This window comes from the organism of the source record quoted next, unplaced genomic scaffold (assembly GCF_019419815.1).
Source record: "Pyrus x bretschneideri cultivar Hongxiangsu unplaced genomic scaffold, Pyrus_bretschneideri_v1 Contig33, whole genome shotgun sequence".
In the NCBI taxonomy this organism is placed as follows: Eukaryota; Viridiplantae; Streptophyta; class Magnoliopsida; order Rosales; family Rosaceae; genus Pyrus; species Pyrus x bretschneideri.
Window position 1 is genome coordinate 1,980,266 of NW_025999646.1, and position 20,170 is coordinate 2,000,435.

At 35.2% G+C, this 20,170-nt stretch overlaps 1 protein-coding gene across 1 annotated transcript; it reads right to left on the bottom strand.

The window, feature by feature from the left end:
* Positions 1 to 11,831: 11,831 nt before the first annotated feature.
* LOC103944268 (dof zinc finger protein DOF5.3-like) lies at positions 11,832 to 14,048 on the bottom strand. Its single transcript, XM_009354693.3, has one exon. The coding sequence runs from the start codon at positions 13,024 to 13,026 to the stop codon at positions 12,154 to 12,156; it is 873 nt and encodes a 290-aa protein (XP_009352968.2). The 5' UTR covers positions 13,027 to 14,048; the 3' UTR covers positions 11,832 to 12,153.
* Between the last annotated feature and the right edge of the window lie 6,122 nt (positions 14,049 to 20,170).

The following is a 20,170-nucleotide window of genomic DNA, read 5'->3' on the forward strand; positions in this document are numbered from 1 at the left end:
ACAATTATATGGATTTGAAGGTACGTGGGATTTATGCCCTTGGACTATAGTATGCTGGCTGTAGCGGAACTGTTTATTCTCCCAATATGGGAGAGAGAGAGAGAGAGAGAGAGAGAGGTAGTGGAGATTCTGTACGCACGTACGTCCGTGATGAAGATTTCACATGCGAATAACCAAGATAAGGTGAATGAATGTGTATTGAATTGAACAAGCCGTAGAAATAAAATGCGCTAGTTCATAATCTCTCTCTCTCTCTCTCTCTCTCTCTCTCTCTCTCTCTCTCTAACTAGCATATCTACCTCTGAGAGATCAGTGGAGAGATTCTTTGACTTTATGCGTGCATGTATATGCAGATAATTAACTAAGTTTGAAAATTCGTCTGGTTAATTTGAAATATTCTGTTAAACTAGCTAGCTAGCTAATAATTAGATGAAATTTTATGTTGTTGCCACCGTAATATTCAGTATCTGTAGATATGATATTCTAGACTTTAGTGGCAGACAACTGGTATCGCACTCCTTCAAAAGCTGCCAATTCATGATCTACATCTTCCCCAGCTTTCCCTTTGGTATATATTCAAATCTGATGAGAGCGAAATTCAGATGGAAATTGGACTTGCTAATTTCTTATTTTATGACGGGATATAATAAACTGGGGTGCTGTTAATTGTCTAGGGGCAATTTGGAAAACTAGCTTTTTTAAGCACATTAAGGGCTTTTAGCTCCCGTTTCTAAGATTCAGAAATATATTCAGTATTGAGGCCTCTCGAACAATGTTTGAACTCCCATTAAGTGGTCAAGCTCTAAAAGTTGAAAATAATTTACTAAAATTCTTTAAGATATTCAAAATTTGGCTACTTTGCAAAATTTTCTCCGAGTTCTAGGGTTCTTGGTTTAGGGTTTTGGGATTTTAGTACATCACATAACTGATGAGTAGGATGAAATTCGGCTTTTCTCACGCTTCGCCTACTATTTCAGAATAATTTAAAAAAATAAAAAATAAAAAATTCTAGAAAAAAGTAGTGGGGCCTAAATTGTTTTTATAGAAATTAGTACAAAACAGGATGGTAGTCATATATGAACGTATTATTAGTGGTAAGAACACGTTCATTAGTAGAGTTCAAAATTTACACATGATCTTACTGGTAATAACCTTTGTAAACTTTCAACTCCATGCATCATTGACCTTCATATATAATTGCCTACTTTGTTGTAGTAATTTCCAAAAAAATAATTTAAGGTTTTGGGGTCTACTCTTTCCTAGATCCTCTTTTTTTACAAGCATTTTGCCGACATTTTGCCCACTCTTTCAAAATAATTTAGAAGCAAGGCTAGTTTTGGGGCTAACAACGATGTTTTAGCATGCTATGATGAGAGGGATAGCGTGTCAAAGTATTAGAAAAATACATGGCATCACGCTGATTTTCGCATTGTGACACTCCAAAAACATCGATGTTAGTCTCGACATGAAACATCGTGAATTATTGTCAAAATACATTAATGAGGTTACGAATGCATGAAAGAGGTTAAAAGTGGTTTTCTGTGGTGGCAGTGCTACTGGTCCCAATTAATATTTGCTGATCGGCAAGCACGGATCACGATCTAAACTTGCCTCCAAGATGGTACTTTGAAGCCTTCATTATGATATATATACATGCCATGTACGTGTACTGAAAGGTAGATAGGAAAGTGACGATGCCAACATGCATGGTGATGGTGGTCCTGAGTTTGTATATCTATAGTGGAGAAGCTGCATGCACATTACATGTTGTCTGCATTGAAAATGGTTTTGTGAGTAACCTAACCACTTAGAAGTTCTTACAAGGTTTCTTCTTACATCATTGTGTGACTCTTTTACCTTCACATCCTCGTATACTCTCTTGCGTGTGGCAAATTTTCGAATTGAGTGACGTGGAGCACATGTGGCCGTTGGGTTTCACACGTGGATGAACCTAACCTTGATATTATTAAAAAATTTGAGATTCCACCATAAAATCAATTGACAATATAGAGAGTAACCCAACATCTTATAAACTCTTGCAAAATTCCATCTTTTACGAGACTAACTTTACATCGCTACAGAAGGCATGCCTTGATGTTAATGATTATCTAATATATTAGTATACTAAAGAAACAACCGTCAATGATGTGATGATTGTAGCCTCGTTGCATAATTATGGCTAGAGGTGTCAAACGGGCCTGGCCGAACCTTAAAGTCGGCCCATGTGGGCTTTAGCCGTGCTTGAGACGGCCTACTTAATAAACAAATCGGCCGATTTACTTAATAAAATATTAAGCCCAGCTCAGTTCTAGCCCTAGCCGATTAAGACTTGGGCCGCCTCTCCAAACAGGCTTACTTTGACAAAACAAACTTTAGTTGTTTTAATTTTTAATTTAAAAAAACTTATTTGAACATGTTATTAAGCTAAATATCACTGACATTAATTCTTACTAACCTTAAAATGTATGTTTGCAATTAAAAAATAATGAAGAAATGAGATTACTCATAATGGGTCAGGGTCGCGAGCTGTGCTCGGTCCATTGAGCCTAAATCTTAGGTTCGGTCTATCCACTTTTTACGAATCGTGTTATGTCATGACTTATTTAAAGTGGACATGACAGTGTTGTGCCTGATTTAAGTGGGCACGTGCTGTGCTCGTGCCGGCCCGCTCATTTAATACCTCTACTTATAACAATACGAAGAAAGAAGACAATGGTTGTGGAGCACAAAGTCATAACAATACATTCAATAATTGTCGTTAATAATTTAACTATATAATATGTCAAACTCTCGTAGAAAAACAAAATATTTAGACGACTGATTTATGTTATACTACACCAATCTGTACATTGCGCCGTAGTACCACCGTTTTACTGCAGATTACGAGGCCAGATTGTATATCACAGTTAGTTCTAGGTCGATATTGACAGGGGAATGAATGGAAGAATTTAAAATGGCATAGAAGCTGTTTGATATCTTTTATATATAAGGGGTAACTTGTCTAGAAATTTAAAACACAATTATTTTGATTTTAGGGCGTTGACGTGATTAAGATAGGGCGTGTTTAGGCAGCACTTAAATAAGGTGTTCTAAATTAAACCTGGACGGGGATGTCAACTTCTGCAGAAAGCTGATCCTCTAGGGTAGAAATTGGTGTCGGTGAAATTAGGGTTCCAAGCTGCATGTGATGGCAGAAGGTGTAGTCTCTACAGTCTATTTATGTAAGAAATTATCAAGACACCACTGACAAAGCTGATCCTCTAGGGCAGAAATTGGTGTCGGTGAAATTAGGGTTCCAAGCTGCATGTGATGGCAGAAGGTGTAATCTCTACAGTCTACTTTGGGTTCCGAGCTCTTGTCGATTCTCTAATCTAACATCTAAACTAACAAATTTATCGTTTGACAAAAAAAAAAAAAAAAAAAAAAAGCCAAATTAGGATAGGATTTTTAACCAATCTTGTCACGCCATGTGTCATTATCCAAAAATACTATTTTGTGGATAGATTTCCGACAAGATTTTCAACCAATCTCGACGCACCATGTGTTGAAAATATTGAAATGTGAAAGTATATGAAAGCTTTGGTTGAAAATATTGAAATGTAGTGTAAGGTGGAAGATGATGGTTAGGCATTTATAGAAAAAAGAAATGAATATTTTTATTATTTTTTCTGAATTTTTAAACAAAATTTTTTATTAATTTTTATTAAGTTAATTAATCTAGACCGTTGGATTTGAAAAAAGATTCAAATCCAACAGTCCAGATGTGGACACGTGGCCAACGGTCATAATTCTGACCTTTTTTTTTACTATTTTTGGGCGAAAATCGTGGATCGTTGATCTTGGGATCGAACAGCCCAAAACGTGCCACATCACTAGCCGTTGGGTTTGAATTTCAAATTTTTTTTTTTACCTTTGGAAATCCAACGGTCCAGAAAACTAGTCGTTGGAAATCCAACAGCCTACGAGCCACGTGGCTTCTCCCGCTCCCCTCTGTTGCACCTGCAAAGGCGGGCCCAGCCGCCTTTTTCCTGTCGAGAACGCACGCCCAAGCGAGCATGGGAAGCCTGATGCAAAAAAAAAAAAATCAATAGTGGCTTGTGACGTCATGTTGACGCCAATGTGACGTCACATAGCCCAGCACATTACTCAACACGTTTTGGGCCGGCCTACAAGCTGGCTTGAGCTGGGTGCCAGCCTATTTGGATCGGCTAGAGAGTTTTTAAAGGGTGTCAGCCTATTTTTCCCACTTTGGACCAGCCTATGTGCTTGGGCTAGAGTTGCTCTCATGTTGTCTCCTTCTTTATATCCCGAACAAATCCAATTATTCTGGGGATGCAGGGGACCCCCTCAATTGACAGTGGAAAGACGATCAGCTGCTGGTCCTCCTAGCTCCTGCCTCATTCTTGCATTTAATTTAGTTCTGGCTTTTCATACAAGCGATTGGGAACACGGTGATGCTTTCATCGAGATATACAGACAAATCGAACCTATAAATTTAACTCAGAAATCAATAGCAATTTCGAATCCACTAAAAATTGAAAATCTCAAAATTTATCATCGAATGATAATAACCTTAGCACCACAATGCTTTTATAATGTATTACGTATCGTATAACATCTTCAAACTTGCTGTGAAACCTTATAAAAAAACAAAGATTGCTATTTTTCACACCTTATTCTTATTTGTCCACTCACTTTTTAATAAAAAATTTAATTACATATTTGCCTATTTGTAAAATGAGCGATAAAAATCTTAAAAGATATATAATAATAATAGGTTAGGCTCGAAAAGGTAACAGAAGCTCTAGACTTACATTGGGTTGTGAAATAAATGGACAATATATAAGCCTAGTTTGCAAAAATGACAAAGGATGGGGATGAAAAGAATTCTGGAACGAAAAAGTGTGGATACCCTTGTCCAATTAAATGGTAAGAATTAGCAACTGATGATGATTGGATATTAATAGTAATTATAGTAGTGCATAATCACAACAGAACATTTGGAATGTCATTCATATACTAGTAGATTAACATGCATGTTTTCATTTACATAAGTGTTGACCTTTGAATAGTTCAACATCATTACTAATGTTTTTCAACGATCACGTAGGATCAAACAGCATAATCGAAGAAGTAATCTTCCCACTGTACTCACAGCATGGTCCCAAATATCATTTGAACAATTGCGTTTTATCATACATCACTTATCATATGAATCCAATTGTAAAGGATGAAAATCGTTTGTAATATGGTTTTAAATATATATAATCTCATCATATAATCTTGGAAATTTCTAATTTAATCCCTACCAAATACATTATGTTTCATTTTATAAACATTCTGCTACAAGCCTTACGACATGTATGTGAAGGAGCCAACTAGAAGAGGACAAGAACACCAATACGAGGAAATATGGGTGCAGACATGAGACAATGGGCGGTTGTGTGTGAGGTTTAATAATTAGAACTCCTTCCGTCCTTAGAAGTACCCCCTTCTCCACGCTATCTTCCCAACTCCTTCACTTTGATAATGGCGTACGTCAAGCCTTTGCTCTAAAGCAACCCTTTGCCAAGACAAAAGAATTGTCAACTTCCTTTCAACCCCATCTTCTACATTGGTCCCCTTCTCTCTTTCAATCTTTATTCCCACTAAGTAGAAGTGCAGAACAAAAAACAAATTCCTCTTGGAGAAAAACTTAAAAGGAAATCCGATCAGATCATTTGTAATACTTCTTACAGAATTATGTGATTCTATGTATTTTGATCTCACTTGATCCTACGAAATCTAACTGAGAAATCTAGGTGTAAGAGCTACCCTAATAGTGCAACTACCAAATTTTTTGATATATATAGAAATAGGGATATTTCCATACTATGTTTTTGAGAATCCATCATTATTACTTTATCCACACACACTTTCTAAGACAAATTCTTGATACCATAAAATGGTCTACACTTTCATTTTATGCCTCATTGACAATATATAGGGCAGTCTAGTGTATCGAGGATTTATGTGAATTAAGAATATGTCTGAGTACAAGATCATGTCACTGCACCACAAATTAGTTTTTATAGCACTTCAAAAATGCTATAGGAGCCTACAATAGCGTTAAAGAAAGTGCTATAACAGCCCACGCTATGGAAAGTCTTGCTCCTTTCATAGGGTTTTGATTTTCAAAGATCTTAAACAGAACCCTAAGTTGAAATTCCAGTATGAAGTTAAATCAATGAGTTCATAAATCGTTGCATACAAAGAGAGAAGGAAAGAAAATTGTTTATCCTTCACAGTGGAGTCGAAGACTCGAAGTGCCTACTTTGCTGAGAATCGAGGAAGAGATGATGGAGAGAAACAGGAAGCAAGGAGACAAATTTGAAGCTTGTTTTTTGTTTTTCCTTTCTAACCATTTTTGACTGAGAATCTAATTAATTACAAATGAACTCTTTAATTATGATTTAGTGCACACATTATTGGGCTAGATTGGCACACGCGTAATTGTCTCAAAGGATCATAAGGTTTAAGTGGCCAATCCACAAAACTTTCGAAGGAAACCGCAAGACCTGCAAAGCTTGACCAAATGATGGTGCACTGGGGCCTTGAGTCGCACATCGATGGGATGTCAATTTGGTGGAAAGTCCACTTCTTTCCACCGGAGTTTTTGTATGTTGAGTAAGTGGGTCGCCACCACTTCTGCATGCGTCGATGTTATAGAAATATATATAAGCTGTAACACATCAACATCAGGTAAATGTATATGTGGCGCTAAAGCTAGACACTGGATTGTTCCTCCATGCAAAGGGCGGTGGAAGGTTCCCCACTAATGCACTCATCATACTTTGTCCTGAATGCCCTTTCCAGTTTCAAGTGAGACCTCTTTAGGTTGAAATACTCAATCATTCGATTCATTCCCATTATTTATACAAGTCTCTTGGAGCACAAGCAACCAAAGATGGCGATCTCCAATGTGCTATACTGTTCAATTTAGAATGGAGGGAAGTGGGGACTGGAATTTTATTCCAGCGAATAGTTCTGAGCTAAGACAGTGATGGATGTCAAAGGAGTATTTATCTATTATTTATTTATTTGATTACGTCGAAGAATTTTGAACACTGAATTTAGTCTACTCGTTTTTACATCCTCACCACTGAACAAATCCCAGTGGCTTACCATTTTTTTTTTAATTCCACATCGCATTCATCCCACAAAACTCCAAGGGCATATTTTACTTTGTTTCGACACGATTAATTTTTCGGATAAATGTTAGGGAAACTAAATTTTAAACCTTGCAAACTCAATAATGTGTCACCAATAAGAAACAAACACGATAATCGATACTTAATTAATAATTCAATCATCTACAACCACATCATTTGGTTTGCAAATTGGTTTAAAAATTTGGTCTCCCTAACATTACCCTAATTTCTCATGTTATATTTTTTCTTGGCATTAGTTAAGACATTTCCACTAAATTTAACTCATTAATAAGTGGTACCACTCTAACACCACATAATTAAGCAAAGATAAAGTAGTAATCACAAGCATAACAGTGCACCGAAGGTTATCCCCAATCTAATAGGTAAAAATTAAAATTCATGAAGTTAATTTTGAAGTCAAATTTTATTCAAAATATTATATCATCAAATAAAAGTAAGAAACGTTCGAAGTCAAATGCATGGTCATATATGACTTTAGGGTTTAGTGTCTACCTTATATATTTGACTATTTAAGTCAAATGCCAATCAAATATGACTTTGCACTTAACTCTACGGTCATATGTAATTCCAACTTCAACATTTTAGGTGCATTGCTGATAACCTAAGATTGTACTTGTTACGGTAAATAATTAAATTTCAATGAACAAAATATCCATTGCAGATTACTCATTCCAACTTCCAACATTTTATGTGCATTGGTGATAACCTAAGATTGTACTAGTTACTGTAAATAATTAAATTTCAATAAACAAAATATCCATTGCAGATTACTCATAAAGAAATAGAAAGGCAGTATATAAATCCATCAACATTAACCACAAAACTTGAAAATTGGTTATTGATATCCAGCCTCTTATAAGCGAGTTCAAATGAAAGACCTGTAGTTTTTGCAGTAAAAATTATATATGTTATAGCTTAAGCTCTTTATAATACAAATAAGAAATACTACAGTCTACGTCTCATGAACAATTCCCACTCGGACTTGCTTTAGGTTTTATACTCAATGGTTTAAACAAGAAATTTAGAGTCACTTACCCTAAGATATAAAATGATCAGTTTTTTCTTTTTTCGTGTGCGGCAGAGATCTCTCTGTTGCAGACCAAAGATTTGCTTTTAGTCGGAAACCACAACACCCACCTTCACGCCTCAGCATTCTATATTTGTAGAATAATCCCATTGATTATTTATATATTAATTGATCATGCGGCTGCAAAGCCCTAATTGATCTTTGTTTATGCAATAGTTAACTAATTAATTGAATGTAGTGCTAATCAACTGTGCCAGTGGTGGTCCTTGCAGAGTAAGATTCACTACTGGAGTTGGACTCAGTGTCCTATAGAGCGTGGAAGGTGGTGTTTGAACTTTGAAATGGGATCAAACCATGCTAGGTAGGCTCTATCATTCCGAAGCGAAGCTAGAAATACAATTCATTTGGCACAACGGTAATGACAGGTGCAGGTTATTGTAAAATTCTAAAAAGAGGCATATTATTGAGCATTTGATTAACTCATATTCATTGCGCTTAGTGTACACATAGTGTACAATCTCACCCGTTGTGCTCTTTTAATTGGGAAAAGGATCCTCTCTGGATCCTCTTTGTGGGGATCCGGAGGATCCATCAATCACGACCGTTCATCGTACATCATGCAGTTAGTTTTCGTTAGATACTATTTATATTAAATTTAAAATTTAAAATGATTTATGATCGCACGATGTATGATGAACGGCCATGATTGATGGATCCCCCGGATCTCCATAAAGAGGATTCGGAGAGGATCCTTTTCCTTTTAATTGTATCTTTAGCGTTGTTGTTGTTAGTATTATTATTATTATTATTATTATTATTATTATGAACAAATAGATAAATTATATATATGCATAGGGTTGAAAGGTCAAGTTTTTAGACATATGGAAGGAGGGAATTCTTCTTCTTAAACTGCCAAAATCAACTATACAACTAAACTTTCTGTTATATTTGCCTCCTGGTGGTTTTGGATGAGGAGCCAGTGGTGAAGTTGATGGTGGTAGTGAGTTGATTATCGTTTGCCATAATCCGATTTAATGTTGTATTGAGTAACAAAAAGTGACTACAATTTAAGCGAGACCCTGATTCCTAGTCAGATCACTATTTTTTCGAGGACAAAAACTTGAAGGGGCACTTGCCCTTAATAAGATTCTCCCCTGCTATCATTCATTTGATATTGTTGTACGTCTCTAAAGAGAGACTTATCCATCTGAAACTCCACCCTTGTGTAACAAACCAGTGGCGATGCCCAGTGAAAATTGAAACACATGGCATCTTGTGGTTCGTTCGAAATACCACAATGTCCTATGCAGGCAAATCAGTCTTATTCCTCAGAGCATTTAAGTGATAATAAGTTTAAGAGATATTTTGAATGCGATCCCTAGTCCTTAATACTCTTTGACTAAAATTTTAATAGTATTCAAAGTTTGATCAAAGTCCTTTAATTTTGTACACCTCATTAATATTTATATTTTTATAGTTTTGACATTAATTGTTTAATATTTTATGAGTTTTATAATCCTATAAATTTAAAATTCCTCATTATAATAGTATTATAAACGGCTACAATAAAAAAAATTCAAACATTTTGATTGAATAAATGGATAAAAACTATGTAACAATAAGAAATAATAAATGGCAAAAGAATATATCCATAGTGTTAAAAAAATTAGTACATTTAAAAAAAAAAATTGATACATTTCACATTTAACAAAGTGGTACATTTATAAAGAAGAATGGGTACATTATAAATAAATTAGGGTCCAAATAAAAGTTTAAAAAAATATGAGTACAAATGAAATTTTAAAATATATGGGAGCAAAAAGAAATTAATACATGGGTACAAAATAAAAACTAAAAAGAAAATACTACAAATTAAAAAAAAAAGGTTGCAAACTAAAAGTTGGTACAAACTAAAAATATAAATATATGATACAAAGTTTAGCCATAAAACATAAATATGCCATATGTACTTTTTCTATCATTGATTAATTATACAATGTCACGTGACGGTAAACACATGTGCACAAATACAAATAAAACTTTAAAAAATATGGGCACAAAAAGAAATTAATATATGGATACAAATTAAAACTGAAAAGAAAATTGGTGCAAATTAAAAAAGGTTTGCAAATTAAAAATGGGTACAAACTAAAAATAAAAATATAAGATAAAAAATTTAGTCATAAATATAAATATACTAATTGTAACATTTTTAACATAAAGGGAATATATTTAAAAATAAAAAGTATTTATTATTGAAATAAATAATGATATTATTAATACCCAATGACCTTGATCAAAAATTGAAAAAATAGAAGATTTTAATCAATGGAGTAACAAAAAAAAAAATAAGAACCTAATTTTTCAAAGTTTAAATTCTAAAATATGTGTCGTAAAATATTAACTCGCAGTCACCCAATGACGATCAACACAATGGTCTCCAACAGGTATGCCTGCATTTGCAGACATAACATTTTCTTCCAATATTTCATTCATATGAATTTACTAGTGTTTTTTTTTTTTTTTTAAATAAAGCAATTAAAGAGATCTTGTAGCTGCAACAGGCGGGCTTTAACCTGTCAAGCTCAATGGTCATAATAAATCATAAGGCAAATTACCAAAAAAATAAAATAAATCATAAAGCAATTCGGAAGTCTGAGTCTCAAGTGATTCCTTAAAAAGCATTTGCAGTCAACCACCACATGCAACAAGACCCATCTATATGACTCTTGTTCATCAACTTTTCCGCACATTTAGCTAAACCTTCCTCTATGCATGCATTACATCTAGCTTTCTGTTCAAGTACTGTCTTTTTGTTTTGAGTAATGATGGGGAAATTAAATTTTGTAAATTAAATGACATGAAAGTTGATGTGTGGATTATTACTTAAACATTGATAAACGTGTTCATTTTTTATTGGTGACACATCATTTCGTTTGCAAATTTAATTTACATATTTAGTCTTCCTAGCATTACTATTTTGCCTTTCCTCTTTTCCTTAAAGACCTTGAATTAACTACAAACCATCACTTAATTTTCACACGACTGGTGGTATATGGAGAACATTTATTGATCACATTACTAATCATATACTTAGTATGAGTTCGTATAAATGAATCAAACTAAGCTTTGTTTATTAGATCAGTCTTCAATAACGTGGTCAGTAAATATGTATGGTATAAATAACTGATCAAATACTGATCATTTGTCTAGTACAAATCTCGCGTAAATGAATTAAACTCACTTCCGTTTATTAAATCTGTCTTAAACAGCGTGGTTAGTAATCATGGTATAGATAATTGATCACATTGACCACATGACCAGTACGAGTCCTGCATACTTGCATACACGAGTTGAACATATCATCTTTGTTATTTAGGTCTGTCTTCAACATGTCAGTAAGTATGGCAACGGATCACATACGTAAATCTTTCTAAGACAAGTCGTACGTACAATTCGAATGCTTTTGTGTTTATTAGATTTTGTCTTCAGCAACGTGACTAGTAAATATGGTATAAATTACGTTAATTTCGGATTATTGAAGGAGAGCAAATGATAAAGGCATAAAATACCAAAAAGAAAAGCACAAAACATTTAACTCAATAACTCTTGATGATTTTAAGTTCAAACACTACCACCTAAATAACCCTAACTCATGGAATTGAACAAAAGGCTATACATGTTTACGACCCAAATATTATCCTTTTACTCACAACATAATATATATCTTTGTGACAAACAAAGATCATACATACTTTAACCACCAAGTACAATTAACCAATTTAGTACATAATTATAAGCACTGAAAATTAAGGGGAGACTTTGAGATCCATAAGGTAATCTCCCTTTGGTATACTTAAGCAAATATATGATTAATTTCCATGCTTGTAGGGATATGCATGCCTTAAAAGTCTCTTAATTGGGAGAGCCATATGATCCGGGCAGATCAGGCAACTGGTTTGGGTTCAGAGAAGTGCTGCCGCCACTGCTGGTGGTGGTGGTGGTGGTGATGGGGTTGTTGCCCATGGCCCACAAAGCGCTGTCAGAGGCTTCTGCTGCAGAAGAAGAAGCATTCAAAGATGGCCTGTTGACGAAGCTTTGGGGGGCCCACTGATCATTCTCAGATGGGTATGGAGCAGCTTGATCCACCAGATTGTTGCTCCTACCGCCGCCCATCTGATAAAACTGCTGACGCTGCTGTGGCTGCGCCACCACCAAAGGAGCTGAGAGATTGAACCCCTGCAGCAGGCTCATGTTCGAGGAAGGATCATGACCACCCCCAACATTGAACGGCTGAGATTGATTCAGAGATTGGAGCCCTGCAAGAGATGACAAGTACCCATGAGAAGCACCAGGGTAGTACTGATGGCGAATAGCCAAACCACCGCTCGGGTTTTCCGTGGACATCCCAACGGAGCCACCGCCAATTCCCAGAGTGTTCACCATGTCCTGCTCTATCTGTGGTGGCTGCGGCTGCTGAGGCTGCACGGTCCGAGATGCAGACGCCGAGGAGGAACCCGCCTTGTCGCGCTTCCCCTTTCGGCAGCCGCCGCCGACGGGGACATTGCGGAGGGTCCCGCCCTGAGTCCAGTACCTCCTACACGCCTTGCAAAAGTACCGCGGCTGAGAGAGGCTGTAGTTGTTGTAGTAGCAGAACTTGGTGTTCATGGAGTGGCACCGCGGGCACCTGTGTGGCTGCTGGTTCTCCTGCTCCGCCGCTGCCTTCAACCGCTGATCCTGGTTCTGCTGCTCGCTTTGCTCACCCCCCTCCTGCTGCTGTTGCTGCATGTTGCGTTCTCTCTTATGATGATCTGAAATCGTTTGATGGGTTGATGCGAGTCTTCAAGCGACATGCAGAGGTTTATAAAGAGGAGGAGGAAATTGGATTGTTGTGAGGGTGTGCTCAACGTGTCCGACGCTAATCCTTCAGAATCTCTCGACACTCAAAACTGACAAAACTAACGGCGATCGTTATCGTTATCGTTATCTTGCTCTCTCGCTGCATGCCGTGTGTGCCTTCCTCTTGTTTCCACCCACCTACCTGGTTACAACCAAAACCATCGGCTATTCATTTCATCATTCACATTGAATTAATGAAAATTAAAGCCCAAGTGATATTTGAAATTTATGGAAAATCTGGTCTTGAAATCGAGCGATATCCGCGAGGATTTCTTTTTCTCCTTCTAGAAATGTTGTCAGAGAGTTTGAGACGATGCGGTATGAGTTGCTTCTTTTTTCTAGAATTTTGGACGGGTGGCGGATATGCAGAAAACCAGAAAAAGGAGAGAGAGAGAGAGAGAGGTTTTAGCAATCTATGGGAGCTGGAGATAATACCAGAAACGATTTTCAGTCACATAACAGCATCTATCTCATCAAAATATAGGAAACCCAATACAGAAAGATTCAACCTTCACCGGAAAACGGTCCAAAGACTCGGCCTTTCCGTGCCGATCTGCAAAAATCTTCAGACCCGTTGAACAATATCACCACAAAAAACCCAGAAATTATGAGAAGAAAAAAAATGAGAGTTTCAGCTGTACTGGGTTTTTAGATATATGGAGGTGTAGGGTAGGAGATGGACCACAGTAACAGGAGAATAAGATAGACCAAAGTCTGCAGAGGCTGCTGGTCAGGGAAGAAGAGGGTGGCTACTGGCTAGTGGCGGTCGTCGATAGGTTTTCGTCTGCTGTGTCAGACACTTAAACTTCAGCAACTACTATTTCTTCTCTCTCTCTCTCTCTCTCTCTCTCTCCCCCCTCTGCCTATCTACTACAATCATAGAACTCTCGAGTCTTCTATTCACAATTTTTCTTCTTATTTTAATTTTAATTTTGCGTGTTTTTGTTGGGCGGATTTCTTCCCTTGTCTCTGACATCACTAAGCTAATTGGACGCAATTCTACTCAATCATGTCCCTGTCACAACGAAATTTTTTTCTTTGATCAGAACATTTCCATGGTGACTTTTTCTTACTCTCTCTCTCTTTCTCTCTCTTATATGTTAAATTTTCTTGCAAACTACTCAAGTACTGGATTAGTTAAAGTCCATTGTCATTCTTCAACAAACCACTTTTGTCCAGTCAGTGTCAAACTTATGTAGACATTCCAGGAGGAAAATATATTTACTACTAGTGCATATTCTCAAACCATAGAATTATGAACTAGTTTAGCTAAGGGGAAGAACGTCTCGAGAGTCATGGGCAAATTATCTTTTGTTGACATTGTTATGCTACCAAATTGTTGTAGGTCTATGGTGATATGATCAGAATAATTTCATAAAATTTGGCTCAATTGGCATTACTGAATTATATAACCTATGTTTTTTATAAGCAATAGTCTAGACTAAATTCATCTAAAATACGAGCATAAGAATTTGAATTTGAGTATAAAAGAAGGAGTACACTGCTCTGCTCTAGTGCCAACTTGAATAAATTGAAGCTCAAAAATCTATTTCCTATTTAAGAATATAATGGTATGTGAGTGGTAAAAAAATCAACAGTTTCCATATAAAAGCTTCACATTTAAATCTCTCAAAAAAAAAAAAAGTCGGCGCACGTCTAAGTATATTCAAATCTCTCTTATCTCGTTTACCTAAAACTGTCACCGTTAAAACGTTAACGTAAAAAATATCAACGTCAACGTATATTCAAATTTGTCATCTAGTTGATCATAAAGTGTGTCAAAAAACCAAAAAAAAAAAAAAAACAATTGTGCTGAAAAATATAATGCCACGTGGTGATTCGAAACCAGAGTAGATTGGACACCACATGCGTTATTAAATTGGATGGAAAATTAATTACGTGTCAATGTGTAAGAGATTATACTGATAATGATTATTAATTTAGAAAAACTAATGAAAAAGGTTTGAAAACTTTGAGTTTTAAAGATAAGGACAAAATAAAAGGTAGGGTGAATAATATTAGGATTGACTTTTTGGTGTAAAAATATGATTTTTTATTAAAGTGAACAATACCGTGAGTTTTTCGTTAAAACTTCCTATTAATTTACCACAACAAAAGTAAGATTTTATTGGGTTTTATATGTTAGGCCATCTCCTGCATCTCAAATATATTATATATGAGTCCAAATATAACATTTTCCTATCCAATGTATTCTGAAAGTTATAACCTCATACATAATTTTTTAGTCAACTTGAAGCTTACATTTTGGTTTCAATCTATGTTTACAAGATTTTAGTCTAAGTTGCAGCCCACATTAACTAGGAAAGATATTATTTTAACACGAAAAATACTCTAATTGCTAAAATCACAATTGAGTTTTGACTACGTTTCTCCTCCGATGTACATACTCAAATGTAAAACCTTTTGGCCAATTCTATATAAATTGCACGTGTGAAAAGGGCAATGACGATTTACTTGACAAAAATTATAAGAATATAAATTTTGCATTTGAGATGGTATCATTAGCTTTATTCTTTTTGGTTTTGGTGAATTAATTAGCTTTATGTTTGTTAATGAAAATTACTTAGAAATAGGCATATAAGGAGTGGCAATTTAGACAACTCAGTATGATCGTATGACATAGATTGAAGTGTGTATGTCGAGATATATTAGGATGATCTCTGAGAGAATGTGAGTGGCACGTGCCCCTTAGCCCTAACCACGTAATTACGTAACACAAGTAGAAGAAGAAGAAGAGGAGGAGTTAGCAGATGGACCAGATGGTGACGGTGGCGTCCGTTAGGGGTTGCAACTGCTCCCCAACACCCACACCCCCTCCACTTTTGGACACATTCATACCCTTTTACTCTTTCCTCACTCCACATCGTCCTCCTCAAAGCTCCCTTTGTGGTGGCATGATGCTACTTCGTATTTATGAAGACATTTTTTTAGTGTTACTAGAATATAAAGCGGTACACTACGTATTGATATATACAATTAGAAGGACACTTAAAAAAAAATTTCTTTCAATTATATAATGACATGTGACCATTGTCTTGTGAACACTGATAAATCTCTCGTATTTATGCCATGCCACATATTACAATTTGTGATTTCAACATAATTGTCGGCTTACTGTTATTGGATAACCTTCCTATTATGTTTTTGGTTTTTCTAGTTGAGGATGATATACCCACCTTCTCAGTCAAACATTCAATGTTTCATTATTTAATTAATTAAGGATTAAGTACTTAAAGCCCTTTAATTTTTTAGTATCATTTCAAATTAGTCTCAATCTTTTTAAACATTCCAAATAAGGATCCAGCCTATTGAAAATGTCACATCCTTAAGTCCTAGTTCATTTTTATGTTAAATGTACTTGTGGCAACAACGGATTCCACATATTTGCTTACTTGGACTCTAAAATGTTAATAAACTTAACTTCAAAAAAGATATGAAGATGGAAAAACAAAAATAATTAAACAAATTCACGAATAAAATGGAAAACAAAATGAAGATCAAGAAATCTCCTAACAAGAAGGGGGTTAAAAATTCAGATAGGGTTTCAAGGAGCATGTTTTTGTTCATATGATTTACTCATTCACCTAGTTTCGGCTAGTAAAGCTTCCAATTCTTCTTTTGAGCGGTGAAGATGGTGGTGGCTGCATCATGGCAGTCTATACCATTTTAGCAATCTCCTTGACATTCTATTGATGTTGGAGACAAAATAACTCTAGTTAATGTAACAAAAATTTAACCGGGGACTTAACGGATGTGACATTTTCAATAGTTTGAGTACTTGTGGGGAATGTTTAAAAAAGTTGAGACCAATTTGGAATGACACTAAAAGGTTGAGAGGTTTTAGGAACTTAATCCTTTAATTAATTAAATAAAATAATTTTCTATTTATTGAAAAAAAATTAATCATTAAAGCGCGACATTGAAAATAAATTTCAGAATTATCATGAAACATTACAAACTGGGAAGTCAAGCCGAAAGAGATAACAAGAATGTTCAAATAAGAAGATCGCTGACATATTGTTGAAATCTAACTCATGCAGTTTACTAATTGTCGTAATTTTTGAACCCAACCCGAGTTGACTACGTCATTACGACAATTAAATTTGGGAGTTTTAATGAAACATTCCTAGTACTATTCACTTTTAACAAAAATGACATTTTTATTCTAAAAAGTCACTCTTGATACTATTCACTTACAATACTTTTTGTCATTTTGATTAAAACTCAAAGTTTTTAAATCATTTTCGTTAGTTTTCCTTTAAAATTTATGAACTAAATGAAGTAATCACCATGATCATGCTTTCACCTTCTACAGTTACATCAAAATGTTGAAATTAAACTTGACGACGTTAAATTAAGAACCTAAATTCAGTTGAGGAGGATTCAGCACAGCAGGATGTATAGTTTACCAACAGCATCATCCATCTCCTCAACTCAGCCAGTATCCTCCTATGTATCTCAAAGTGGGCCCAATTTTGAAGGTTGTGGGGGTTTACAAGGAAAGAACTTGGTCAGTAGCCGGTCCTGCTTACACCCAATCACGGGTGGACATGTGTTCAAGTTTTGATTTTTTTAATCAAAACTTGGACACATGTATATCCGTGATTGAGTGTAAGCAGGATTGGCTGCTGAATTTTCAGCAGCCAAGTAGTGTTCGATTTACAATATCATGGTGGGTCGTTGACCCGTTCACTGTTGGACTTGGTTCAATCTGGGCCTGGCTGTTAATTTCTCCTGGGTCGAGGACTGCACTAATTAATTCATCCCAAGCCCATTTGTTTGGCTCTACAACCTCTTATCAACCCTTCAAAAAAGAAGTTTGTTTCCGCTATCTAGAGGGGTGCTATGTTTACTTCTCACACACAAACTTAATTTATGTATTTTGATTTGACGGTCAAAAAGTTGGAAATCAAGAGGGAGACAAGTTATTCACCGATATTATGTTATCCGCACATTTCTTTTAACTTTCATACACCCATATTAATTTATATTATCTAATCTGAGGAGTTGATTTCTTCCCTTTGCTCCAAAGCCCGAAAATTTTAAAAAGTGTGTGAAAAGTAAAAAAGATGAGGAGAACACCACTTTATATGAAATTCATAGTTGTATACCACTAAATTTTTATGAAAATTTAAAACTATGCGGGTGCGGAGAACACCACTTTATATAAAATCCATAGTTATATATACAAAATATATTCTCAAAATACTATCTGATGAGTCCATATTATACCATATATTTTACCCTAATCTTAGTTTTAATTTATTGATTATTTTGGTAGAACTTTGATACTTTGTTATATATTTTCAATGTAGGACATTCGAGTTCCTGTGAGCAAAACGTGACCAAATGGATGAATTTTGGAGTGATTCCAATTGGAGGATGTTTGTGAATCTTTCCAGATGATTGTAGCAAAATTCCAGATTTTTCTACCAAGTTTGTTTACAGTGGCTAAGAAAAGAAGGCCGCGCAGTTTTCCCAGATTGACGTTTCTAGACGGTTTGGGTATTTTGGAGGTCAAGATGGCATATTTTGAGGAATATTCATTTTGAGGATTTGTAGGGGACATCTTCATCTTTCAAAAGAGACCTTTTGAGACCAAATTGGAGTTGGTCGGTCAAAAGTGTGATTTTCTGAGAAGTTCGAATTTTAGTTTAAATAGGAAACTTTTTATTTTCTGTTTTATTATTTTATTATGTTCACTAGTTTTATTCTAAGACCTTTTCTAAGAAGGATTTTATTTTGTAGTAGTATAAATAAGGTTTTTTAGCCATTAGGTTGAGGGGGACGCACGCATCAATTGGGAGGAAACGCACGCACTACTCTAGAGAGTTTTTGAAGTTTATTTTCCATCATTTTTATATTTCAATAAATTCCTTTTGTTTTATGGTTGTTCGTTACATTTGTTAGGACGATGTCTTGAGCCTTAGCATGAATATATAGTTTTTATTTAATTGCTTATGATATCATGCATGCCTACTTTGAATTATGAATCATTGTGCTTTAAATTGTCTCTATATCTTAATGCTTAGCTACCATTAAGATGTTTAGATAAGTAATTGGATGCAATTCGGTCGGAATATCACCGGAGAATTGAGTATCGTTTCTTGTGATTAATAGTTGTAATTTCACCTAGGATGAATACCACGTCTTAGGGGTTGCATGGTTTTTCAAATGGTTTTCACAAAGCATAATGAGTCATGCATGTTTATATTTGATTTGAATACCACAGACAGATTGCATGTTTGATATACGTTCTAGCTTTAATACCACGAGTAGAATATGCATTAGGAAAACCTAACATTTAAAGTTGCATGGGTAATTCATAAGTAATTAGTAAATCTACATAAGATTGTTAAGGGGATGGCGGAACCCTAGGCTTTTACAATTTGGTTTTCAAAACTATTTTCTTTTGTTTTCTTTACTTTGTCAATTTATTTAGTTGTTTTTAATTAAATTCGTTTTCAATATTTTAGGTCATTAAATCAACCTCTTCTAAACTTTGTTTTCAAATATTTAATTAAGAATTAGTTTAAATACAAATTATTCATTCAATCCCTGCGGAAAACGACCTTACTTGAGCCGTTTATACTACAACTACGTTGTTCCCTTGCAATTATTTTTAAGTGTTTTTATCCCTACTTTTGTAGGTGGTAAAAATCTTATCACTATCCTTCGACCCGTAGATGTTATCCATAAATACTGTAAATTGAATCATCGTTATTTTCTGATTGAATGCACCCAAATTTCTACATTCGTCCTCTTTGATATTAAGAAACTAAAGTAGAGTTGTAAAATATACATTTCAAAAGCCAAAGAAAAAAGAAAGATCAAAACCCTAATGCTACTTAAAATATGTCATCCCTGATTTATTAACTACAAGTAAACATTAACCTTCCAACTCCTTCCATCATATCCAGCAAAGTTCCATTCATCCAAATATCAATGTTTCTTCACGTCATCTTTAGTAGGCCTCCGAATCCGCTTCCTAACTTCCACAACATTCGCCTCC